This window comes from Micromys minutus, assembly GCF_963924665.1.
Source record: "Micromys minutus genome assembly, chromosome: 10".
In the NCBI taxonomy this organism is placed as follows: domain Eukaryota; kingdom Metazoa; phylum Chordata; class Mammalia; order Rodentia; family Muridae; genus Micromys; species Micromys minutus.
The window spans coordinates 27044829-27071196 of NC_137979.1; the positions used below are offsets into that span (position 1 = coordinate 27044829).

The 26368-nt window shown below is 45.2% G+C and overlaps 1 protein-coding gene across 1 annotated transcript in view; it reads right to left on the minus strand.

The window, feature by feature from the left end:
* Positions 1-26368, minus strand: part of VPS53 (VPS53 subunit of GARP complex) — a 126348-nt gene that overhangs the window by 30190 nt on the left and 69790 nt on the right. The window contains exons 12-17 of the mRNA XM_080923813.1: positions 24717-24818; positions 17901-17995; positions 9212-9454; positions 7907-8054; positions 2220-2302; positions 1663-1741 (exon numbers count right to left, since the gene is read on the minus strand). Coding sequence (XP_080779939.1) covers positions 1663-1741; positions 2220-2302; positions 7907-8054; positions 9212-9454; positions 17901-17995; positions 24717-24818 — 750 coding nt within the window. The remainder of the gene's footprint in view (positions 1-1662; positions 1742-2219; positions 2303-7906; positions 8055-9211; positions 9455-17900; positions 17996-24716; positions 24819-26368) is intronic.

Consider the following 26368-nt stretch of genomic DNA (forward strand, 5'->3'; position numbering starts at 1 on the left):
AAACAGTGTGGCTGGGGATCCTGGCTAGGCATAGAGTTGATCCTGAGCACAGCGGCTGCTTCTCAACTTCCTACTTCACTCCTTAAACCCCAAAGTCAATGTTTTGGTTTTAATCCTATTTTTGTTAAATAGTTATAATCTACTATAAACCAAACTCAGACCAAATGTCTACTTCCTGAGGTATGGTGTTTCTCTTGTCAAGAGGGGGAACCTGGGTTTTCTGACTGCTTGACTGGCACCACCAGGCACTCAATTGCTGTCCACTTGCACAGCTCTGAGAGGCCCCCAGTCAGATGCATTTCACAGAGAGATGGATCTGCACAGGTTTAGTCATCTATGCAGTGCTCTCGAAAGAAAAACTTAGGTCTGTCTGATCCAGTGTCAAGGTTCCTCCCACTGTCCTGTCATAAATCCTGCCTAGTTTCCCCCAGACAAGTTATTTTTCCAAAACCTGTAAGAGTATTCCAAGAGTCCATGACTAGATAGGTGTTGGCAAGCTTTATCTGGACAGGGTCACCTAGACAATGTTTTTGCTTTGTGGGCTCTCAGGTCTCTGCTACAAGCACAAGTTTCCACAGCTACAGCAGCAGTCATAGGCAGTGCTTAAGTGAGTGAGCATAGCTATGCCCATGGAGAGTCACACTGGCTGCAGGCTATGTCTTCTTAACCCCTGCGGTACTGCCGGGTTCTGTGTCAACTTGACACAAGCTGGAGTTGTCACAGAGAAAAGAGCCTCAGTTGAGAAAATGCCTCCATGAGATCCAGCTGTATTTTCTTAACTAGTGATCAAGGAAGGAGGGCCCAGCCCACTGTGGGTGGGGCCATCCCTGGGCTGGTAGACCTGGGTTCTATAAGAAAGCAAGTTGAACAAGCCAGGGGAAGCAATCCAGTAAGTAACATCCCTCCATGGCCTCTGCATCAGCTCCTGCTTCCTGACCTGCTTGAGTTCCAGTCCTGACTTCCTTTGGTGATGAACAGCAATGTGGAAGTGTAAGCTGAATAAACCCTTTCCTCCCTAACTTGCTTCTTGGTCATGATGTTTTGTGCAGGAATAGAAACCCTGACTAAGACACCTGCTTTACAAGGTTTTGTTGGGCTTAAAAGTCAACAAAGAATTAGTCTTCAATATGGTCCAGACACTTAAGGAATACTTTTGTTCCTTTTTGAGACAGGTTCTTCCTGTATAGTGCAGGCTGGCCTTGAACTTAAAATCTTCTTGCTTCAGCTTCTAAATCCTAAGATCACAGACGTGACTCACTACAGTCCTCAGGAATTGACATTGGTTTGGAGATAAAAAGAGCAGGCATTAAAAAAAAAATCCCAAAGAGCAGCAAATGGTGAGTGTCAAAAGGTCCATGGAGGGCTGAGGGTACATGAAAACCGGAGTCCACAGACTCATCAAAGTATCCAGCACTGACGCCAAAGCTCAGGAAGAGCCGAAAGCTCTCAGTGGGCAGGGAGTCTGGAGTCATTGCTGTAGAGCTCACCAAACTGAACCAGATGCTGACCCAAGAACCCATCTCCTTCAGACTCACCCGACCCCACAAAAGGACCAGCAACCACTGTAGGTGTCAGGTGAGCCGATCAGGGCCAGAACATAACAGACAGGGCTGTGGGAAGGCACGTCAATCACTGGTAGGAGGCCAGGTTCTAAAACCTCACCTTGCTCATGGCAATCAGGGCAGGGTCACAGGCTGCATCCAAATCCTGAACCAACAGCTGGATGCTGCTGGAGATGACACTGCAAAGAAACAAATTGCTGTGGTCATTGCTCCAAAAAGTGATAGGATGCTAGACATGCCCCCCATAGGTGTTTTGAAATATGTGCAACATTTTAAAATTTCATTTTTTCATGAAATCTTAGGCTTTAATCACTAACAATGAAAGAGCAGCTGGTTCTTCATGTTTGTTTTATTTCGGTGTCTCTTATCCAGTAAAGGCCCAAGCTTCTATGGCTACTCCCATAACTACTAACCCTTGTATTAAAAAACTTGTTTAAGTTAGAAAGAGGAGGAAGATGATAAAGAGGAAAAGGAGGAGGAAGAGGAAGGAGGAAAAGGAGGATGGGGAGGAAGAGAAGGAGAGGGAGGAGGAAGGACAAGGGGGCACTGCTTCTAAAGCTGGTGGAGAATGCCCTGGGAACTCTCTTAGTAGAGACTAAAGCACACAGTGCCTGTGAAGAAAGGCTGAGCTGCACCAAGTGCCTGGAAGGTACGTACGTGCTGAATGTGTCCATTTCTCCTGTGAGATTAATTCGTTCAGTCAGACTCACATCAACTTTTTCTTTGAGTTTTTCTTCTAGCTGTTAGAAAAGGACAGAAGCAGAAGTGTGTTCAATGACTACCCAAAGATGTTCTATCCTACTGAGGCTCACACAGTGACAAGCCAGACAGTTCTAGACACGACATGGGACACAGTTAATTCCTACAAGATGTTAGGGAAGTTCCGTTAACCTGACTTCATACATGAGGACTGTAGTAGCCACTCAAGACAGCAGGGAATAGGGTCAAATAAGCTTCCTAGAACCCAGCTCCTTTGGCAACACTCTGAGCTTACGTCTAAGAATGCACCATTGGGGCTGGAGAGATGGCTCAGTGGTTAAGAGCACTGACTGTTCTTCCAGAGGTCCTGAGTTTAAATCCCAGCAACCACATGGTGGCTGACAACCATCTGTAATGAGATCTGCTACTCTCTTCTGGCATGCATGCACACAGAATGCTGTATACACATAAATAAATAAATCTTAAAAAAAAAAAAAAAGAATGCACCAATAGCTCACATGGCTTGTCCTCTACAGGGTCATGCTGTGAGTGCTTGGTCCCTAGTGGTGGTGCTATTTTGAAGGCTGTGGAGTCTTTATGAGGTAGAGACAAGATGTCAAAAGGTGGTGAGAGCATTTGAAGGTTACAGGAGAGCCCTGCTTCCTAGCCAACAGAGGGAGGAGTCTGTGCTCATGCCTGCGTACAGAAGTACTGCTATTTTTCCTAGTGTGGTGTAGCCATGGAGAGAGGTACAATGATCAGGAACTGTGCGTACCTAAGTGTGCCCTGGAGATGGAAAATCCAGCACTCTTAAACCAATCACATTCACTCTAAGAACATGAACAATTTATTGCGTCAAGATTCTTTTGCGTTAAGTGCTCTTAGAGGGATGGAGAGGTAGCTCAGTTCCCAGCACCCACATGATGGCTCAGCACCACCTGTAACTCCACTGTTAGGGGATCCATCACCCTCTTTTGAACTCTGCAGATACTACATAAATATGGTGCACATACATTACATAGACACACATACACGCATATTAAAAAACTTAAAAACAAAATGCCCTTAAAGGTGTGTGAACAAGGGTAACATTTTTAAAAGGCAGCTTATAAAATGTATTTTCATGAAATAAAGAGAAGAATGCACAGTGCCATGCAAGGATTCTTGGCAGGCTCAATTCTACCACTACTAAGGGGTAAGGGGCCATTATAGAACTCAATAGTTAGACTCTGCGTTTGTAAATTTCTTCCTGGAAGGGGTTTATTTTACTGAAAACCTAGACACCTATGAGGGAGGGTGGGACAGTGTGCCACAGGTGTGTGTTCACATGCTCCAGGGTGTTGTTAAAAGATGACGTCCCGGGTTTCGGCACCAATGTTAGGGAAAGGATGAAGAGAGTGGGGGCATATGGCCCATGGATATGCGGCGAGGCCTGGGGGTAAGGGAGATGCCTCAGGGAGGCCATGTTGGGAATCCTTTCTCTCTGAGGGACCAGCCACACGACAGTATAGTACAGAATAGAGTTTATTCAAGTCATGGGAGAGTTAAGAGGGTAGTAGAGGCAGAGAGAGGGAAGAATAGAGGAGTAGAGGCCGGCCATGAGCACGTGGGAAGGGGGTGGGGAGGGAAGGGGAAAAGGAAGGGTAAGGATGGGAGAGCAAGAGAGGCAAAAGAGCAAGAGCAAGAGAGAGAGGAGGAGTCAAGCAGCCCTTTTTATAGTGTCAGGTCACTGGGGCGGAGCATACCTGGCTATTGCCAGGTAACTGAGGGGTGGGCTTTACAGAATCCCAACACAGGGGCCTCTGTTACTTTATTGAAGATAAATCCTAATTTTAAGCATAGCATGGCTCTTGTCTATCTCTCTGGCACCATCTTGATATCTTTGCTTTCCTTCTGGCATTTACAAGTTCAGGGTGTTTGTCTCAGGGCTTTCTTAGTCCATACTTTCTCCCTGTATGATGCCACCACTCCCCCTCCTGACCAGTCCCCCATTTCCTAGCCCTCCCAACTCCTCTCTTGGCATTTGCTTCTTCTCCCACCCTTACCAGAGTGGCAGGGAAACCCTAGCCTGCTTGCTAGGGTTGCTCACAGAGATCCACCTACCTCTGCCTCCCCAGTGCTGGGATTAAAAAACTTGTGTCACCATGCCCAGCTGACAGATTCTCGTTGGCCCAGGTTAGCCTCGATTACAGCAGTTCTCACCGTCTCTGCCTCTGGGGTGCTGGGGTTCCAGGCCAGCACACCTGGCTGTCTTAGACATCTTTTGATACCAGTACTACCTTGATTTCTCAACCTGTTTTGAGTATCTCATTCATTTTGTCATCCCTTCAAGAGAGCTTTCTTAGACACTTCATGTGCCTCTGCTGGAGATATGCAGAGAGGACAAGCATTTTCCTGCCAGGAGACTTAGAGCCTGGTCTACAAAGCAAGTCCAGGGCAGCCAGGACATCTGTGGCTCTGCTATACAGAGAAGCCCTGTCTCAACACCCCACCCCCAAAGGAGAGGGAGAGAGAGAGAGAGAGAAGAAGGAAGATGTCCATGATCTAATTATAAATAAAATAAGGTCACTTGTTGTAGTAGAATAACATGTAGAATTTGAGATCATTTTTACTTAAAAAGATAAATGCAAAATGTTTGGGAGGACATGTTAGTAGATGGAGAGCAGCAGTGTTTAGAAAGAGGAGGCGCTTATAGCAGCGCCGACTTCCATATTGTAGCTCTGAACCCGGGGCAGGAAACATGCTGGAGTACCCTACCACTGAATGATCTCAATCTTATAGTCAGTCTGAGAATCAATACATCACCCAACTTTTACCCTTAGTTTTCAACGGTGTTTGGATTCATTGTTAAAATTGTCTTGTTTAGGGGCTGCGGAGATAGCCATGGTTAAGAGCACTGACTGTTCTTCTATAGCACTTCGGTTTCAATTCCCAGCAACCACATGGTGGCTCACAGCCATCAGTAATGGAATCTGATGCCCTCTTCTGATGTGTCTGACGACAGTGACAGTGTACTCATATATATATATATATATATATATATATATATATATATATATATATATATATATATATATATATTAAATCTTAAAAAATTTTCTTGCCTAAAAAGCCATAACTCCCAAACATTCCAATGTATACTGGTGAGTAGGACTTGGTTTTGAGGGCACAATTCAATCCACTACAATTTCTGAGTCTCTGATGACTCTGCCATGACTCTGTATTTGATTGATCACTTTTTACATGATGTGATGTCTCAAGTTCACTTTTAAAAAACTATTATATAATATATATATATGTATATACATACATACACACACATATATATCTATATCTATCTATCTATATCTATATATATGGTTGTTTTGTTTGCATGTATATATGTGCACCACAAGAATGTCTGGTGGCTGTAGGCCAGGAAAGGCAACAATCCCTTAGAAATGGAGTTACAGACAGTTGTAAGCTGCTATGTAGATGCTGAGAATTGAACCTGGGTCCTCTGGAAGCTACCAGTGCTCTTAACTGCTGAGCATGTCTCCAGCCACCATTATGTTTTGAGACAGGGTCTCTAGTTCAGGCTAGCCTTAAGCTCTCTATGCAGCTGAAGAAGACCCTGAACTTCTGGGATTTCAGTACAGCAGTGCATCAGCATACCCAGATTACATGGAGCTAGGGGTGAAATCCAGGGCTTCATGCATACTAGGCAAGGCTGGACCAACTGTGTTGCATCCTTAGCCACCCTACCCCTCAGCCTGGAATCTATTATTTCCAGAAATCTGTTTCTTTTAAAGGAACATGGCATTCAGATATCTTATAGGTGGCTCAGAATGCACTCACTTTAATAATTTCGGATGTTTTTCATTAACTTAAAAATGGCTACACAAATCATTAAAATGGTCTCTGATTTACTAATACTTATAAAACATCTAAGAGTCTGTTCTAGAAATACAATATAAAACTTTTAATATACTATATTCAGAAAGATGTTTTTGTAAGATTATTTGTAGAAGCAAAACTTTAAAGCAGTATATAAATAATTACCCGGGCTATTATTAAATATCACTAATCCTCTAATGGAAATATTATATACATCCATAAACAGCAGCAATAATAATAAGATATTTTAGTAACAGCAGAATGCTAAGGTACCAATACTAACAATAAAAGGAAATAAAAGAGTGTAGGTTGACATCTATATGCAGGTGAGGACTGGCACTAGTTAGGTCAAGGCGATACATGATTGGATGGTAGAGAGTTTTGGTAAGGCAGAAGAGAGGGGGAAATGGGAGATCCAACATGGAGACGGCAGAGGACAATGGTTTCAGATCACGGTGAACTAGATCGATTTTATCTTGTCTAGGTGGGCAGTTTATATCTCTATTAATTGGCAGTGAATTCATTGTTTGGATGTATTGTGGATTGAGAATTTAACATATAAATCTGATTGATAAATTATTGATTATTGAGTCTTGATTTTTGGGCTGTGGAGGACAGTGTGTGAAAGCAATGGCTGAGAGGCAGCGGGAGCGTGCAGTTCCAGCTCTGTTGCCCACGTGATGTGAGAATGCACAGGGCCCATGGAATGAAATGTATGGGTGCCAGGCATGGTAACTAACCGCCTAGAGAATGGTAGAGAAATAGACTGGGTGCCTGACTCCACACTGGAGTGGCTCCCTCGGAGTGAGACCCCAGGGGACCAGTAGCAACAGAACCATTTTTAATATTTACCGCAACAAAAGTTAACTAAGATAACTTCATACAAAACTATGTTTATAAAATAACCCAAGCCACTAATGAGATTATTTGAGGATGATGGCATTTTAAGTAGGCTTTGTGTGTGTGTGTGTGTCTGTGTGTGTGTGTGTGTGTGTGTGTGCATGCGTGCATGTGTGACTGCCTGCCTGTCTGTCTCTGGCTCCTAGGCCAAAGTAGTCTGTGAGTCATTCCCTGTATATGTGACCACACCCCCAAGCAGAGTGCACTACTGCCTTGGCCATGGCCTCTGGGCCCAGTTGGCTGACCCTCAAGGAGTCTGCTGGACACTTCCTGTGTTTTGGCACATAGAATGCCAAGCTGTCACGTCTAAACTGGCCTTTGTAGCTGACTTCTTAGATCCTTAGGAAATAAGCATCAACATCAGGAAGAGTGGGATTCTCTCAGGTTGTTTCGGGGGATCTCAGGCCAAATGGAGAAAAAGAGCTAATCACCCTGTGGAGAGCTGAGTGGCAACTTACTCTGGCTCACCCTTCTGCAAAGCTAGTTTACTGAATTGCCTTCCATTGGCTCCATCTGAGGCTTCACCCTTTCTGCTTCCCAGTCAACACCTCAAACAATGGTTGTTTGTTATGGTAGACAGAGAATGCTACAAAGTGTCAGGAAAGGCTGCCTGGTACCCAGAAGACAGTTTATTGATGCTTTTCTCATGAAGGATACTGTGCTACTGACCTACTTTTAAGAGGTCATGCCTGTTTGGTAGCTAACATGTGAGTGGAAGCTGGTTTTATTTCTCCTGTAAGATGGCTGCCTGGGCAGTCTCTGACTATATGCTCCTGAGAGGCCAACCAGCTTGCCCAAGGAGCTCACAGGTCCCACCCCAGCTGTGGGAGAGAGCTCTGGGAGGGAGGCATGCTTAGCTGAATGCTCACCTGCTGGGTGGTAGCCAGACAGTACTCCGCTGTGCTCAGGATGCTGCAGATGAGACACAGCTCCTCCAGAGTGAACCTGGCCACTTCTGAGCCCTCCTTCTCCTTGAGGAGGCTGCTGATGGTCAGCCCCCCACTGCTGCTGCTGGTTCTGAAGAAAACGACAGGAACTCGTCAGGCTGTGGCTACTAACTTGCTTCCTGAAGCTGCATGTTTTGACAAAGAAGAAAGCAGAGGGAAGGCTGGCTACAGTACAAATAAATCAACACACAATGGATGCCTTTGCTCCTGACCTTACCTTGACTGTCATCTGTTCAGACCATCTCACCCACAGGAACAGGAAGGGACAACGCCAAGAGCGCCAGTGAGCAGTCCTCACCTGGGATGATCCCATTCTCACCAAGGCAGCCACCTGGCCTAGTGCCTTGGCTTGGGATTCCCCGAGATGCAGACCTCACTTGGGGGTCATCTGTGGCACAAAAGCTGTTTCTCCAACCATCTTTCTCAGTTACAGCAAATACATGTGGAGCTCACATGTGAACACATGGAGTAAGGTCTAACAGTGCACACATGCATCCATGAACAGGGACCAGATGATGATGGGTGTCCTCCTCTATCTTTCTCCATCTTGTTTTGAAGATAGTTTCTAAAGTTGGCCTGACTGGCTGCCACTGAGGCCCTGGAATCTTCTTATCTCTGCCTCCTACTGCTGTGATTACAGGGGACTGTTGTCAAGCCCAGCTTTTTATGTGGGTGCTGGAGATCTGAACTCAGCTCCTCATGCTTGTGCAGAAGGCACTTTACCCACTCAGCTTCCTGCCCAGCCCCAGTCCACCCATATCTTTAAACTCAAGGCTGTGCTCACAGCATTAGAGGCCATGGAAGAAAGTTGGAGGAGAGAAAGCCTGTCTATTGGGCACTCAAGGCATGAACACACTGAACAGGCTGGAGCTACATTGCCTCTGCTACTGAGTAAATTTTTTTCTGTGTTGAAACCATGTGTACTGTATACATACATATATATATATATATATATAAAATAGGCCTAACTTAGTGAGTGATGCACTATGGACTACACTGCTGGTTGGGGGAACATGCCTGCTGCCAGTCATGGTCCGCTGTGGAATGTCATTAAAGAAGACAGCACCAGCAGGGTCAGGCCCTTGAGAGCCCAGGATGGGTGTTTTCCTCTTCGACATCCTTAGCAGCTCAGTAAACAACCCCAGAGTGTCTTTCCTTTGAGACTCCCATATTTAGGGATATCGGAAGCCTCAATTCCCTGCTAAGAGTGAGGAGAACAGGACTCACTTAGGCAGGTTGCCAGAGAGGATTTTCCAGGCGTATTCTCGGAGGTACTTCTGGAAGATGGTAGTCAGGGCGATCATGGGCTCGCCTGTGCTGAGCTGTGAGCACTGTACCATGCACTTCTTATAGTAGACAAAGAGGTCAGCACAGCTGGGGAGTACAGCACCCCCTTCATCAGTGTTGGGCTTGGGTGGGCCCTGGGCTTTGAAATCTGCCACAAACCGGTCAATCAGCTCACTGAGGTTTCTGGAAGAGCAGAAATGTTGTTTCACTTGGAGAGATCAGACAGGAGTGCTGTCTGCAAGGACCTAAGTTGTTCCCACACGTGCTCATTCCTGATGCAACCCAAACTTACAAGTGGGTGCATTTTTCCTATGTCACCATTCACTTCCCTGCTTAAAAGATGGCAGTAATGACGTCTGACATTTGTACCCTGCTTTGTTCCAGTCATCTAATCGCCATGACTGACCCCAGACCCCAGTGAGGGTGACAGAGCACTGCTGCTCCTGCAGAAGGTAAGACAACGACACCCAAGGCTCTCATTAAACTGGGTGGCAGAACTGACTGGAGAACCTGCCATACAAGCATGTATCCCAGAATGCCAAGCACCCCTTTCCACAAACCAAAGTCCTAAACACTTATGATGGCCCAGGAGCCATGGATGTGCTCTCTACACGATAACTCTTAGCAATAACCCTCGGTGGTACCTACTTTACTATGCCTCTTCTCTAAAAGCCAGGCACAGAAAAACACTTTGTCCAAGACAAGCAGGGTGTAAACACTGCAGCCTGGACCCCAGCCTCATGCTTTTCACCTGCCTGCAAAAAGGCTCTGATGGCAGCAAAGATGCAGACATCATAAACTTAAACATGTTAGAGGATGGGTGGCTTTAAAAACAGAAGGCCTTCCTTCTTTCAGAGAAATAGTTTTTCCATAGAACTCCCAGAATTAAAAATGTAAAAAAAAAAAAAAAAAAATCTTGGGATAAAAGTGGTTGGGCAGGGCTGGAGAGACGGCTCAATGGTTAAGAGCACTGACTGGTCTTCCAGAGGTCCTGAGTTCAATTCCCAGCAGCCATCTGTAATAGGACCTGATGCCCTCTTCTGGTGTGTCTGAGATCTGTCTGCACTTTCCCAATCAAACATCCTTCAAGTTGCCCTAGTCACTCTGATTCATGAGGAGCTGGAGTCTAACAGGGCTAGAACTACTGTCCTCTGCCCAGCTGTGCTGTGTGGACAATGGGAAGCCCTTCTTGACGTGGTATTTTTGTAGCTTGCTGGCTAAGGCTGTAAGAATCCAGCTGTGTTTAAAAAAATATATTTATACAATAAGAAGAAAAAGGCAAGAACCACACACAGCATCGATTAGCAGGGATAGGAAACAACTGACATTTTACTCCAGTGCTTTTGTTACTCAGTTTATGACATCCAGATGTGGCTGCTTTACCCAGGCTAGGTCTCTGCCTGTGGAGAGAGGGCTACTTTAGTTGACCTTTGCAAGTGCCTTGGCCACCACCCCTCACTCTGCACAAACTCTTCTTGCCCTACTTTCTCATGGACCCTCACAGCTCTTCTGCACAGAATGCACCTAGGCCAGTCACCTCTGTGGCCCCATTGCTGGGCCTTTACCTGTCACCTCCTGGCCAAAGCACCATCCACCTAGCTCTCTAGGCCAGGCATCACTGCACAACTCAAACTAATACCTGCTCCCTCAGCTAGAACTGCTATTGCCTGCCACTCACTGCCACATGATTTGGTTTTGGTTTGTTCATTTGTTTTGAGATTGGCTTTGAACTTATGACTCTCCTCTTGTATTAGCTCCTGAGTACTGGGATATAGTGTGTGTTATACACCTGGCTCTTACTATCTTTTTCCAGGTAGGATTTTACAATGTAGCCCAAATTGGCCTGAAACTTGTGATTATTCTGCCTCAGTTTCCCCACTGCTGGAATGACGTGTATGTATCGCAGCACTTGGTTTTAGCACTTGAGTTAACATCTTACCATACTGTGTAACAGGTCAAGCTTTCCCTGTCCCGGTGCACAGTGGGTGATGGGAATCAACAGGGCTCATTCTCTGATCTCTGTTGTAGTTCCACAGCACTGGGGATAGCACTCCAGCTAGCATCTGCCATAGCGGCAGCTGGTTTACGATGGAAAGATCTCTTTGTGCACTGCCGGGTCTGCCCTGGGGTGGGGGTGCTTGTTCATGCTCCTTCCACCCACTGCACTGGCTGGTGTGTCAGGCTACCCTTCATGCTAGTTCCCAGTGTGTGCTTAGATGGTCATCGTCCACACTTTGTTCCTAAGGATGGGAATGAAGTGGTGCATGAATAAGAAGGGATAGGGGCTGGCACAGTAAAGGAGGAGGAAGAGGAGGGAGAGGAGGAGAGGAGAAATGTAAGGCAGAGAATGCACTGGAGTCAGTTGAGGGTCTAATCTCCACACAGATGCACTGTGCAATGATTTTACTATAACCACCTATCTCTTCCTATCACCCTAACCATCTTTACCCACTTCCTATTTCAGAGCCAACCTGATGCGTAACATTGTAATTATGATCATAAGGCATTAAGACATTGTTTACCAAAACACCATCTAGAGACCTACATTTTTGTGGAATGTCCACCAAGGTACTTTTGACATTGTTCTCTATTGCAGATGAGAAAGAAACCTAGTGAGGACGCTTTTCTGGGCCCTCTTCCACCCTGCGTCAGCATGCATCCATGTCATACAGGACAAGAGTAAATGGTGCCCCGTGGAACCTCTGAGGGTCATTGCTTATGAAGTACTGGGCCAGTCCAACTAAATATCAAGCACATACTTCCTGAGGGCTGTAAGGTAAGATACGAATACATTGAACTTAAAGAAGGTTATCACTGACAGAAGACATTTGGCAAGATCTTCATGTGCGATTAATGAAGAAAGGGATGTGTGGCCCAACGATTTGCAGCCTGGAACCAGAGGGAGTCTTTTCCACCTGAAAGCAAGTGTTAGCAAGTAAGAGTTTATGAATGCTCAAGTCCTGGGCAAGGGGGCTGTGGAGAATCCCTGCAGCCTTAGAATAATCACATTTCAAGGGAGTGACAAAATGCTGTTTGTGGAGTGGGCTGCAGAGAAAGCCTGCAGCAGACTCAGGGAGAGAACAAAAGCATGTAGCCAGAAGTGAGAGGTAGAGCCAGAAGGATCGGGATCCTCAGCTAGATAATGAGGTGAGGCCAGTCCGCTACATGAGATCCAATCTCAGAAGCCGAAAACAGGTGAGAACATGTGAGGGAGAGGGTGTGAAGGAGAACCTGGCTGTGGGTGGAGATGCAAAGAGAAAACGTCTGGTCTAGAGCAAGGCCACTGCTTCGATTTCCACTGCTATCCCTTCAGACCTTTACCTCTGTTGAGATTTTATTTATTTTATGTGAATGAGTGTTTGCTTGCATATTTGCCTATGCAACATGTGCACGCAGTACCCAAAAAGGCCAGAAGAGGGTGGTGTATCCCCTGGGATTGGAGTTACAGATTGTTGTGAGGCCCACTGTGGGTGCTAGATATTAAACCCAGATTCTCTGGGAGTAGTCAGTGCTCTTGACTGCTGAGCCATTTCACCAGCTCCTTATATTTTTAACATGACACAACACATTTTTTTTTCCCCTCTTTCCTTTTTGGCCTTTGTCTCCCATTATCTTATAAGATGTGTTATAAATATGATGTCATTTATTCATCCCAATAGCTTTAAATAGAGGGTGTTATTGTCATTTTAAAGGTGAAGAAACCAAGATTGGTAACTTGAAGTACCTTTGTGCAAGGTCACAGAGTCACTGGCACTGACCTCAGGTCTATAGAGTACTATGCTGATACACACCCACACTGCTGTTCCTGACTCCCCAGCTGAGAGTAACCTCATGGACATGTGGTTTCTCCCCCCCCCCACCCCCCCCCCGCAGCTTGAGCATTGTGCCCAAGAACTGTGCAAGCATTTGCATGTTTCACACTGTTAGGAGTTCTGCTGATTAAATGTGTAGTAAAGAGTATTACAGGAAATGATGAACAAAGAAGGAAAAGCAATCATCTCATCCAGACCGGGTTTAGCATGATATCTGCAGACAGATCTGAAGTCAGCACTCAGAAATTACAAGTAGGCTGGAAAGCAACGTAGCAGTAGCACTGGGCAGAGATGGCCCAAGAGCCCCACATGGATTCAGCATGTGCACACTCAGAGCTGCACCCACTAACATGCACCCTTATCACTTCTCTTGGGCTGGAGGTGTGGACTTGCTCTGGGGTGAGCAGTGAGCTTGGGAGGAGACTGGGAGGTAGGCTACACATGGACAAATGGAGGAAGCAAGTAAATGTATCAAGGATGCTAGGAGGCATGCTTTTTGCTTTGTGTCACAGAAGGCTGTTATCAGCATGGTGACCCCCATGGTATTAGGTTAGAATGGAGGTCTTGACATGAACCCACAGGCTTTAAGGAACAAGGAGATATGAAGATAAGCTGTGTGTGGATACATCTATGCTCCTGTGGGCACACGATTCTCAGCTCTCTTGCCTGAGAGCCAAGGACCAATGGCACCCAGCAGCACTCAGCACACTCTCACCAGAGCTTAGTGTCTGCAGTCACTCCCTACAGAGGAAATGGAAAGTCTGGAAAGCCACTTGTAGAGGTGTATCCCTTGCATCACAAAGCCTATGAGATGAACTGATGAGCCTCGCTGCAGACAAAACAAGACAGCCTAGAAGGGGCTAAGTGGCATGCAGGTGGCTCCAGGCTGGTGAGTGCAGAGCTCTGACTGGAATCCAGGACCTCTCCTCTGTCTGCGTTAGTGGAACTACGAGAGCAATGACTGCACACATCAGTCTAATCTGAGCTCGGCTCAGTGCGTTCTCAGCTGCCCGGTTCTCTGACCAAAGGGAAAAGTGGCTTCCTAAAGTCCCCTGAAATCATACTCAAAATTACTGTGTGTATAATTATTTTTTTGTATGTTTATTTTTTTATTTGTTTGTGATACTGGGGATTAAAAGCTTATACAAGTGCTCCATCACTGAGCTATATCCACAACCCTCTTTTTACATTGTATTTTTGAGGTAAGGTCTAAGTTGCCTGGGCTAAATGTGATCTCACTCTGTAGCCCAGTCAGGCCTGGAACTTGCAATCAGCCTACTTCCCACTCCCCTAGTAGCTGGGATTATAGGCCCATACCTCCAGGAGTCTTGAAAGGATCTATGCCTTGTCAAAGGTTAACAACCATTATGGCATCAAGTCTGACTCTGCTCTGCCAGGAGAGGAGCTGGTGTTCTTTAACTCTCTTCTGCTTCTGTGTGCCTGCAGCTTCAGCAGCCTCCACCCTGGGGCTTGGAAACATCCTATGAGGGAAATGCCAGCCAAGCAGCCAGTGCTGCATCTTTCCCAGGCAGAGATGGCATGGGGAGGGAAGTCTGGGTCTTTGCCCAAAGCATTGTGAACAACCCTTAGACTTTGATGAATCAAATCCATGCAAAAAGTGGACAACAAAATTGTGAAAGAGAAAAATGACTCTTTAGATTAGGAAGGTCAAAAAAAAAAAAAAGATTAGGAAGGTCTAGGCTAAATAGTTTTCAGATTTTTTTGAAATAAGAATTATAAGAATATGAGTTGATGGCTGGGGAGATGGTTCAATTGATAAAGTACTTGCCACATTGTAGATTGTCCTGAAGCTGTTTGTATTTTAATGTTAATTCCACTTCCCCAAGAAGAGCTGCCCAGTCACATGCTCAGGAGGTGACTTCATCCAAACCTTCCCATTTTAATTAGTAAAATAAAGGAAAGCCAGTGACTGGGCAGGGTAAGGGAGGTAGAGTGGAGAGGTCTAAGAGGTCTCAGGTCAGAGGACGAGGGAAGGTGTGGCAAGATGGAGGTTTCCAAGGACCAGCTAGACCCAGGTGATATTGGTTGGCATTAAATAGATATGAACATTAAGGATTTTATAGGTCTAGTATCTCATATAGAAGGGCATTTGTATCTTTGTCTATTTGATGCAATCTTGTGTAGAGGGTTTGTGGATTGAGAGTTGAATATATAAACCGGTATGAAAAACTATCGGGCTGTAGAGTTGTATTTATATGGGATTTGGGGTAGAGAAACACCCCGGGACAGAGGCAGAGAACAGGAAGTAGAAAACCACCAGGGAAGGGAGTTTCAGGGACAAGTTGGGCTGTAGGGTGGCTCAGACCGGGCACCAGAGGTGCGTGGGGCTCCGAACTAAATCCATGCCTGAGGAGTGAGACCTCAGGGCCGATAAAGAGATAAACCGATTTTTATTTTTTAATATTTACTACAACACCACTTAAGCATGAGGACCTGAGTTTGCTCCCTCTAGTCTAAATTTTAAAAAATCCAAGTGAGGTGATATATACTTATAATCCCCAGCACAGGAGAGATGGAGAAGAGGATCCTTGGGGCCAAGGTAACATAATTTATTCACTAAGTCCCAAGTCAGTGTGAGAAACCTTTCTTCATAAAACTGAGGTGAAATCTACTAAGAAAGGACACCAAAAGTCAAGTGCACATGCACACACATGAGTGTGGGGTGGTGTCAGGGTGCTTTTAAAGAGCAAAGTAGCAAAATAACTAGTGCCCTCTGAGAGCCTGCTGGACACATGCCATGAGCAGGGAGGAAAGTTCAGCCTTCTCAAAACAACTTTGCTTTTCTTGGTGTGTGCTGACTTTTGTTAACATGGAAGGTGTTTCACAAGGTTTATAGTTACGGTAGAAGAGAAGGTAAGAATTTTTGATGATAGCCTATGAGATCAAGTGGGTGGACATGGCATGTCCCTAAACACAGTCTCTTATTCTTATTGTCCGTTCTGAAATAGGTCTGGAGACAACGAGTTGCTCATCCAGAACAGAAGCACTGGAAAGGAAAAAGGAAAAGAAAAAGGAGAATAAAGACAAAAGGGGCCCAGTGCTTCTCAGAGAAGGCTTCCTCAAAGCTAGTCAGTTTCCTGTGTGTTCTATGTGAGCTGAGGTCTGTTTCCCTAAGTGTGTACTTGGAGGCCTTTGAAACCTGGGCCAGCCTGTGTCCTCAAAGCCTGCTCTGATCCAAAAACCCAACTTTTCCAAACCCCACTGTCCAGTGACTTTAATAGTGACCTTGGCCATAGGCAAAGATCTGGTGATAAGAAGGACCCACCCTTCATGAATAGTCTCCTGTCAATAAAAGACCCTACACCATCAAATAGACCCTAGACCACTTCTAGATGTGAGGAGGGGTTGGAGGGGCCTGGTTTGTGAGAAGGTGTGGAGCCTGTGAGTCTGTGAAAGAGCATGTGGCATGAGTGACTCTGAGTCCTTAATGGATAGATGGGGAGGAAGAGAGAACTTCCCTACAGTAGAATTCCAATTAGAAAGTGGAGAAGAAAGGAGAGAAACAGATGGCTAGCATTAGGCAGTGAGAACTGCTACAGGCAAGAATCATCAAACCCTGATAAAATGGGCCAATGGAGTGTCAAGACTTAGGATGCCCCCACCATCTCAAAACATTCCCTGCAAGACACATAGTACAAAGAAAAAGCCCTGTAACTTGATGGTAGAAAAGGCTGGCAGTCTTCACTTTAGCAGACAGAGCTAACACCAGCGGCTGCTGACACACTGAGAAGGCACTTCTATGGTTTTTCTTACCAAAAAGATACAGCCTGGATTTTGTTGTTTAGGGGTATGGTCTCACACACACAGCTCAGGTTGGCTGCAAGCTTGAGACTGTCCTGCCTCCACCCCCTAAGTGATGGGTGATAGTGTGTGCTATTATGACAGTTCCAAAATTGGGTTTAAGAAAGACAAAACATGAATTAATGCTGTGTGTGTAGTTCTAGCTACCCAGAAAGCTGAGGTGAGAGAATCTCTTGATGCCAGGAGCTGAGAGCAGTCTGGGCAACATTAAAAACTATTTTAAAAGTGAGGATCTGGCAGGGGGAGAGGAGTAGGAGAGGCACAGCATCAGGCAACTGGAAATTGATGGCATTTCACAAAGCATCTGAAACATCTGGTCAGTCCTCTAACAATGCCAAGGTCAGAAAGACAGAAAAAAATGAGGATGCAGTTAGGATTTAAGGAGGCTATGGAAACCCCACAGCTAAGTACATGATTATGAGGTTCTGGACCAGAAACTGGATCAATCTTACTTTGGATTGTGATAGTTATGCTTACATTACGATAGTCACAGCCTGGGGGAAGCTAGTGGAAATTTTTTGTGCTATTTTAAAGCTTTTATAAAAGTCAAAACTACTTCACAATGAAAAGCCAAATTATAATTGAAAGTATATACTTCCAGGAGTGGGTTTCCTTACAATGTCTGGGTGCCTGACACTTTGTGGGGGGGGGGTCATGTGGTTGGGGCCCACATAGGGGCTGGGGGGAGGTGTTCCAAACCACATGGACCCTTATATAGCCAAACTCAGGCAGCATAGATTTATGAGGAAAATATGCCAGAGTAATGGCATAAGCCTTTAGTCTCAGCACTTGAGAGGCAAAGGCAGGCAGATCTCTGAATTTAAGGTCAGCCAAGGCTACATATCCTGTCTCAAACAAACAAACAAATTATAGGCAAGAGAAAAGGCTATTCACAGAAGGTACAACGGTGTCCTTAATGACTCTGGGAGGAGTTGTCCTTGTGTAGGGACCAATATGATCAGAAGCTAGGAACAGGCAGAATGCTTGTCACTCACTTGTCCTGGGACTCAATGTACACGTAGAGATGAGGCTCAAAACACTTGGAAACAATGCCATGAAACGGATTATCTGGGGCTTTGGGTTTCTTTGGCTGGAAAGAGAAGAGGAAAATATGAATGAATATGAACTACTGTTTGAGCAACCTCTGCAAGATTTTAAGCAATTTCAAAGGAAACGCCAAAGTTCTTATCTCACAGGTAAAAGCAGTGGACACTGCGTCCCTCCAGGATTATGAATCCAGTGAGCCACTGCCAGCTTGTCAGTAGTTTGGACTTACTGTATATACTGGAAGATTTACTGCTACCCTGATACTGTAGGCATCTTTGATTTGGAAGCTCATATCAGTGGATGCTTTAAAAGTGTGAATCTGGGCTAGACTTAACACTTTGGTGTTATTACTGTTATGCATCTTGATGCTAGGCACCTTCTGTCTTCCCCTCACAGTGCTCCTTCCATGGGTCTTACTGCTGCTACTGCACAGCCCAGGAAACGAGGCTGAGCTCGTACCAGCGATCCCAAAGGCATGCTGGCAGACTTGTTCCTTCCTGCAATGGTCTCAGACTTTGGACTTTAACAAATAATGTAAGAGAGAGAGGAAGGGGAGGCCAACAGAGGGGTTGCCACCTTGTTCTCTACTTTTTGGTTTCACCACTGACAGTCCTTTAGCAAGAATATTTTGTAGAAATCAACTTTCTTAAATTGCTTCTATCTTAATGCACACTAAAAAAGCTAGGTATGGTGGTACATACCCATAGTTCGAGCTATATGGGAGACAGAAGCAGGAAGACAGCTTGAGCCCACAGCTTGAGAACAACCCTCGAAATATGGTGAGACCCTGTCTCAGGCTGGAGGGATGGCTCAGCCGTTAAGAGCACTGACTGCTCTTCCAATGGTCTTGAGTTCAATTCCCAGCAACCACATGGTGGCTCACAACCATCTGTAATGAGATCTGATGCCCTCTTCTGGTGTGTCTGAGGACAGCTAGAGAGCTGCAGTGTACTCATATACATCAAATAAATCTATAGAAGAGAGAGAGGGAGAGAGAGAGAGAGAGAGAGAGAGAGAGAGAGAGAGAGAGAGAGAGAGAGAGAGAGAGAGAGAGAGAGAGAGAGAGAGAGAGAGAGAGAGAGAGAAGAGAGAGAGAGAGAGAGAGAGAGAGGAAGAGAGAGAGAGAGAGAGAGAGAGAGAGAGAGAGAGAGAGAGAGAGAGAGAGAGAGAGAGGGAGGGGGGGGGGGAGACCCTGTCGACCCTGTCTTAAAAAACCAAAGTACTGGGCCAGTGAGCAGGTTCAGCACTTACTACAAGATTGCCAACTCGAGTTGAATATCAATACCCACAGGGTGGAAAAAGAGAACAACTCCCACAAGCTGTCCTCTGACCTCCATAGAAGTATCAAGGTATGTGGTCCCTTATCTCCATTCTAAATAAACAAACTGTAATACAAACTTTTAAGATAAAAATAACTGCCCCAAACTGGAAAAGCTGCCACACAGTGGCAGACAGAAATCTATCTACTTTCTTAGCATCTGGTAATTTACAAATTACTTCAAGCAATTAAAAACATCTTTTAGCTGGCTAATGTCTTTCATCCCAAGAGGATTTCTGTGAATTCAAGGCCAGCCTGGTCTACAGAGCAAGTTCCAGGACACCCAGGGCTACATAGAGAGATCCCATCTCAAAAATAAACAAAAAACCCCAAACATTTAAAAACTAATAATTTTCAATAAAACTAAATGTTGCTGGATGTGATGGCTCATGCCTTTAATCCCAGCATTTGGTAGGCAGATGCAGGAAAATCTCTTTGAGTTCTGGGCTAGCCAAGGCTACAGAAAGGGGGGAAATAGCAGGGGGAGTCAACTTTACATACATCCTGTGATTTCTTTTCTCTCACCTCCAATAAGTTTCATATTTTTAAATTTTAGGCAAGATTTCTTAGAAACTCTCATTATGTTTTTAAGACAAAGAGACTCATTCTGTATCCCAGAAAAATCCTTCTGCTTCTACCTCCTAAGTACTGAAAGACCAGGGACAGCTCACTACACCTGTTCTAAAATCTGCTCATTCTTCATGATAAATATCTACCAGATCCTGTGTATCTTACCATCTGGAAACTCCCACCAATGCTGGGCCTGGAGAAGACTTTGAGAGGGCCTCTGGGAAGCACAGGGCTTTACCCAGTCCACAGCTGCTCGCCTCAGCACAGGTGCCAGGAGCTGCTCTCTGTTTCTTTTCGCTCAACACAGATGACCCACCATGAAGAAGGCTGTGAGGGGTGATTTGTGTGTGTGTGTGTGTGTGTGTGTGTGTGTGTGTGTGTGTGCAGTGTCACCTGTGGGGGGAGGAGCAAATGTCTTCTTACTTTCTATCTTACTTTCTCTCTGAGAGAGCCACCTCTCACACAGCAGAAGTTTGTCATTTCAGCTAGACTGAGTGGCTAGCAAGGGTCTGTACTTCCGTAGTGCTGAAGTTACAGATGTGCACCACCACGTCACTTTTATATGGTTGCTGGGGATCTGAACTCAGGTCTTTATGTTCATACAACAAGAATTTTAGCTGCTAGGCCATCTCCCCAGAATCTATCCTGGTTTTTCATTTCATTCTTCTGGATAAGGTGACTTATATAATAAATATAAAAATGAAGTTCAATCTGTCTAAATAGATAACCTGACTTTAGATGAAAATATGGCTAGTCTAGTCAGGTATCTTATCAGTAATTAAATGTAATCATTAGTATTATTTTTCCTGTGTGCTGGGGGAACAGGCTCCTGTAGGTGTGCTGCACAAGTGGGAGAGGTTTGGAGAGGTTTAGAAGTCATTCTCAGGTGCCAGGCATCTGTCTGTTTCAGCCTCTTCTCCTATGACTGGGATTATAGGTGCCTCCCATCACACCCAGCACTTTATGTGGATTCTGGAGACCCAAAGTCAGGGCCTCGCACTTTACAAAGGTAAGTGCTTTACTATCTAGGATACCTACATAACCTGTACTATTCATCTTCTGGTCTGTTTTGCTTTTATTTTGTGTGTGTGCACATGTGCACATGTCATAGCAAGTGTATGGAGAGCTGAGGACAACTTGGTGGAGTCAGTTTTCTCCTTCCATATGGAACAAGCTCCCAGCCCTTACTTAGCACAACTGACTCTGGTAGAAGTACCACTCAGGCTGTAAAACTCAGCACATAGACAGCAGCACTGTTTATGCCAAAGCTAAAGCAAAAGCCTATTCCATCAAAGTCCACAATTATGGAGAAATCTCTAATTGTATTAACCTTGCATTTGGCTAACTGGTCTAGTTAGCTGAAGTGTGTCGACCCAGAATATGTGTGTGTGTGTGTGTGTTTACTTAAAAGCTCGCCCTGAGAACCAGTGTGTGTGTGTGTGTTTGCTTAAAAGTTCGCCCTGAGAAAGGCTTGGGCTACACTGGGATCCCCAACACCCAGTATAGTTAGCAGCTGGCTAATAAAGACTTCTCTATCCCCAACAACACATCCTTACATGGGTCCTGGGGGTTGAGCTCAAATTACTTGTATGGAAACACCTTTTCCTGCCTCCCTTCCGTGAAGAAGGGGCACAAGTTTATGCTGCTTTGCCTGGCAAAATAGTTTAATTAACAAGTGGTTCCAAAGACTGAATCTTGCATACGAAGGTGTTTTAGAAATATCTTAATCTTTGGTTTTGCTTAAAGTTTCCTAACTGTGTACAAAACATATGGTTTTAAAAGCATGTCTAACAAATCTAAAGGCTCTTTGTTTAGTATAAAATATAGATCTGCTTTTGGGAGAAAATGGCTTTATGATGCTCTAACAAAGTCATCTAGATTGATGTCCATGGCTCTTTGCATGGTGAGGCTCCACAGAGTACACACAAGCTGTATTACCAGACAGGCAGGTATCCCAAGTCTACCCTAGGTGACTGATCTACCTCTGCCTTGTCTGTTATTACTCCTGTCACCACAGTACCGAGCCCCTGTTGATGTATTTTATGAGCTGAAGCGTCATGGGGTAACAGAGGCGCTGCCCAGGCTTCTTTCTCTTACTACTTCTCACAGGGCTGCCCCTGCCCACAGCTGCTCTATGAATGTGCTCATGTTTAGTGAGTAGGTGCTGGAATGTCAGCTCACACTGGTGTCTCCCTTTGCACCACACAGCTCCCTGCAGAGCTGATCCTCAGCTTAAAGAACACACTAAGTCATTTAGCAGTAGCACTCAGGCTGGACTGCTGAGTGTGTGAATTCTGTCCAAACACTGCAGATGTTTAAGCTATTTCCTCCCGGAGTTTGATGGAATAATAAAAGGTTACTGTTGTCACAGTAAGGAGGTCTGCAGCTGGTCCCATTTCCTTTTATTACTATCCAATGTAAACAGATTAAATCTAACTGCTTGGATCACCAGAAGGGAACATTTTAAAACCAGAAATTCCTGATTTCTTCTCTCTCCTCCTGTGCCCTCTGTCCCTTTTCAAATTTGTTTGTTTGTTTGTTTTATTCCTGGGAATATCTTGGCAACTAAGCACTCAGGTCTTCTCATGAAGTGAACACTACTTTTCAAGTTCACACTCCTTTCTCAGCAGCTAGGCACAAAAACTACAGCAGGGAGCAAGAGCTGAGCCTGGCCTTGAGGGCCAACAGCCTACTGGCAAGGAGATGGCTCAAGAAACCTAGGACCACAGGCAGGGCTCCCTGCTACTTCTGCTGGCTCCCTACTAATGTTGTGGAGTCTCTTCCCTCCACCCCAAGAGCTCCTGTTCTTCTGGTACACAAAACTCCAGAAGCCAACTGGCTGCTGGGAAGGTGATCTGAGACTCCATCTAGCAAGCCAGAGTGTGAGTAACATATGGGGGGCATTAGTCACTGTGTGAGTGTTACTACTAATAAAGAACAGCCTTGGTTCACTGGGACATCATCTAGATCAGGGTTTTTGTATTAGTTTCTTTTTTTAAACACATGTAAAACTTTAGGTTTAAAACAAGTTTGGCCTGGAAGTCCATACACAGTGACTCAGAATGGAGCTGCTCTGGCTGTAGAGACCTTGGTCCTTTTCTCTCCCAACTTCCCAAGGGTCATAAAAGAATACAGCATGAAGGTCATGATACTGACAGCATGGAGGCTGAGAGAGCCTAAAGCCTATCTAAGGCTAGTAGCTGGGAGCAGCAGACACATGCCCAGGGTTCTCATCACGGCAGAGCCCTCATTTCCCCGTCTGCTCATCCAGGATCAGTGATCACTGTCCTTAGAGTCTGCAGGTCTTGGTCTTATAACAGTTACTTCAAGCTTTCATGGAGAGAAAAAAGTTTCAAGACAAAACCAAGGTGATGTTTTATCCAGCAAATGTTGATTCAGTGTAATGGCATCCAGAGGTAACCAGCTAGCAGAGCACCTGTGTGCTTAAACTGCATGGTTCTAACTAATCAAGACAAAGGCAGCTTACAGCCTGGGAGGCAGGAAGGCACCATACAAACATGACTGCACAAGGCATGTTTGTACTAAGCAGATGGCCCAGTGGAATTAACCAAAAAAACCTGAAATCCCTCCAATCTGAGTCTTTGCTCCCACTGGGGTCAGAAGCGGTATCCCCTTGTCTGTGCTACCTAATACCACAGCTTTCAACCAGCTACAGCTAGCCCCACTTTTCTGGGAGACTCACAGCAGCCCTTCAGTTCTTCCCTCTACTTCTGCTCATAAACCACACTTCGATGGCCTTTACTTTCTAATAAGACATGAAGTGCGTATATGGGAGGGGGGCTAGAAAAGGAATTTAAGTTTCCATCTGCTAGACCTGGCTGCTGGTCCTGCCCCTCTACTTCCAAATTCATAACCCTGTGTGAGCCAGCTGGTTAGCCTCTCTGAGCTGTACTTTCATCACCTGTAAACCAGAGGGAGGTACAGTGACAGCTAAATGAAAGAAAGTGTGTAAAGATTTTGAAATTATGAAGTGCCTTAAATGTGAGGTATCTATGCTGTTACAATTACTTAATCAATGGAACAGACACATTTAACGGCTTCTAGGAATTCTGCTGTCTGACTCCTGTCAGAATTCACCCAACCTTGCCCCTTGGAATGCAGCTAGCTGCACGGTGTGTGGCTGTATTTCCTCAAGCCGGTCTCCTAGCCACCTCCCTTTGGCTGGTGTCTGGAGAGAAACAATGCCACCAAATAACCCTCTAGCAGCCAAATGTAGAGAATTAAAGAGAAGGAGCTCTAATCCAGAAAGGAAATGGGGCTGACTTACTGCTCTAACATCTCTTGTCATAAAATAGCAATGAAACAAAAACACCATTCTGCAGGAAGGAACAGGAAATTCTGAGCTGGACAGAAAGTGCTGAAGGAAATTAAAAGTGCTGGTGTGCTCCAAAAAGAAACTCCAAGATGCTGCCGGTCAGTCACCCTGAGGTTTCCAAGTGGCTTCCCCAGTGGCTTCCAATTGGCTTGCTCTGTGAGGAGGGCTCTCCCAGCCTGTGGATGGCATGGCTGACCTCAGAGTATCTGGCATCATCATAGCATTGGATGAGAAGAAGGGAGCTGTCTGGCAGCACCAGAAGATGCTCAACAAGGCAGAGCTAGAACTGGGCAGCCCTGTTGCAAGGGTTGAGGCAAGCGTGTGGTGCTACCTGCTGAGTGGAGGCCCTGCTGCCACAGATCAGGGCAGGAAACTTGCTCTTTGCTACCTGACTGTGTCCTCACACAAGGCCTTCTGTAAAACCCATACTGTCATGATCTCTTGAGTGTGGTCCTGGCCAAAGACCATATGAGAAGTGAGGCAGCCCACTTTCAGGAAAGAGCATGAGTTGGTTACATACTACAGTACAAACAGACTTACCTGCTCTAACTCTCCTTTCTCCAGAGCCAGCTCCTCCATCTCTGGTGTTGTCTCATCTTCCAGGAAGGGATTGGTAGATGGTGGTGGGGACTCCAGCTTTTTCTGTTAAGGCATGAAAAGGGTGTTATTTCTGAGCATGAGCCTTTCAGGTAATTCACTTTATCCAAGTTGTTCTAACAACTGTCCTCATAACAAGGATCTGTCCTCAGAGGCACAGGGACCACATTCTCACTCATATGGCTTCATGTTCCCCTTTAACTTTCTAGAGCCTGCGCTTTCTACTCTACTCCAATTTTTTTTTTTTTTTTCATTTTTTTAAGGCAGGGTCTCTCTACATAGCTCACCATGTGGACCAGTCTTATTCCAATTCTAATCTGGCTCAACCCTCACTTATCCTTTAGTCTTCTTCTGGGAAGCCCCCCTCATCTGCCATGTGTGGGTCACATGTCTCTGCCATGTGTGTACCCTTTCAAGGTGTAATGAAGCTGGGTATAGCTGCCTATGCCTGTAACCCTTATGTTACAGGGTAGACACTGGTAGATCACAGAAGCCTACTGGCTAGTCTAGCTGAGAAACAGTGAGTGACCCTTTCTCAAGGGACTAAGGCTTAGAAAGAGATCCAACATCCTTCTCTAGCCTCCACATGTAAGTACACACACACCTGCACACTCACACACATGCACATTCATACACATGCAACACAAACACATCAGAAGCACTTCTTATGTTTAAGTACTAGGAGTTTCAGTAAACCCAAATGACAAGCTAAAGGGCTGGTTGGTGCTAGAGTGAGGTGACGTGGCAAGGGTTGGATCCTGCAAACAAGAGGCTAAGTAAGTCAAAAGGGACTTTCCAAATGTATTTGTGACATTTTAGCATCTACCAGTAATATAAACTGATGTGATTCCTAAAACCAGGAGAAGGCCACAGTTGGACAACAGTGTTAATGGCTGCCAAGTCCCAGGGCATTACAAACAAAAACCAAAGGTGAACTGTTGTAGTAAATACTTAATCCCAAACGGGGCTTTCTATGCCGCCTTTGATCGTTCAGTTTCCAGATAAAAGGCATATAACTTTTATATTTATAATAAGACTTAGTCAGCACTAGAACTGGGAATCTATCTACCTTCTAAGCTATTAGTTTTTAACCTCCCTATCAACAACCCCGAGTTATGACTTGCCATGTTCCATGTAGGCTGTTCATACTCTGATTGGCCTGCCCATGGTGTCTCTCCTCTCTCCATTTTCTCCCCCAGAAACCAAAACCCCCCAAGGTACCTGCTGTGAGCTTTAAGATAATTCTGTTTATATACATTTAAACTACTAAATCATTGTCTAAAACACTTGGGTGCTATTTTGTAATCAGAAAATGGCTTCTATATATGAAGAAAGCCTTGTGATGACTGTATCACCTTAAGGCAATCATTATTAAGACAATGGCTTTTGCAGAAAACTGGCAAGAAACAGTACATTCAAAGAATCAGGCAAATATTTAAGATCTGCATCCTCTGCATGCTAGTTTCTTGAACTGCTATAAATTGTTTGTGTGTGTGTGTGTGTGTGTGCATATGTAAAATATCCAGAGAGAGAGAGAGAGAGAGAGAGAGAGAGAGAGAGAGAGAGAGAGAGAGAGAGAGAGAGCGAGAGAGAGC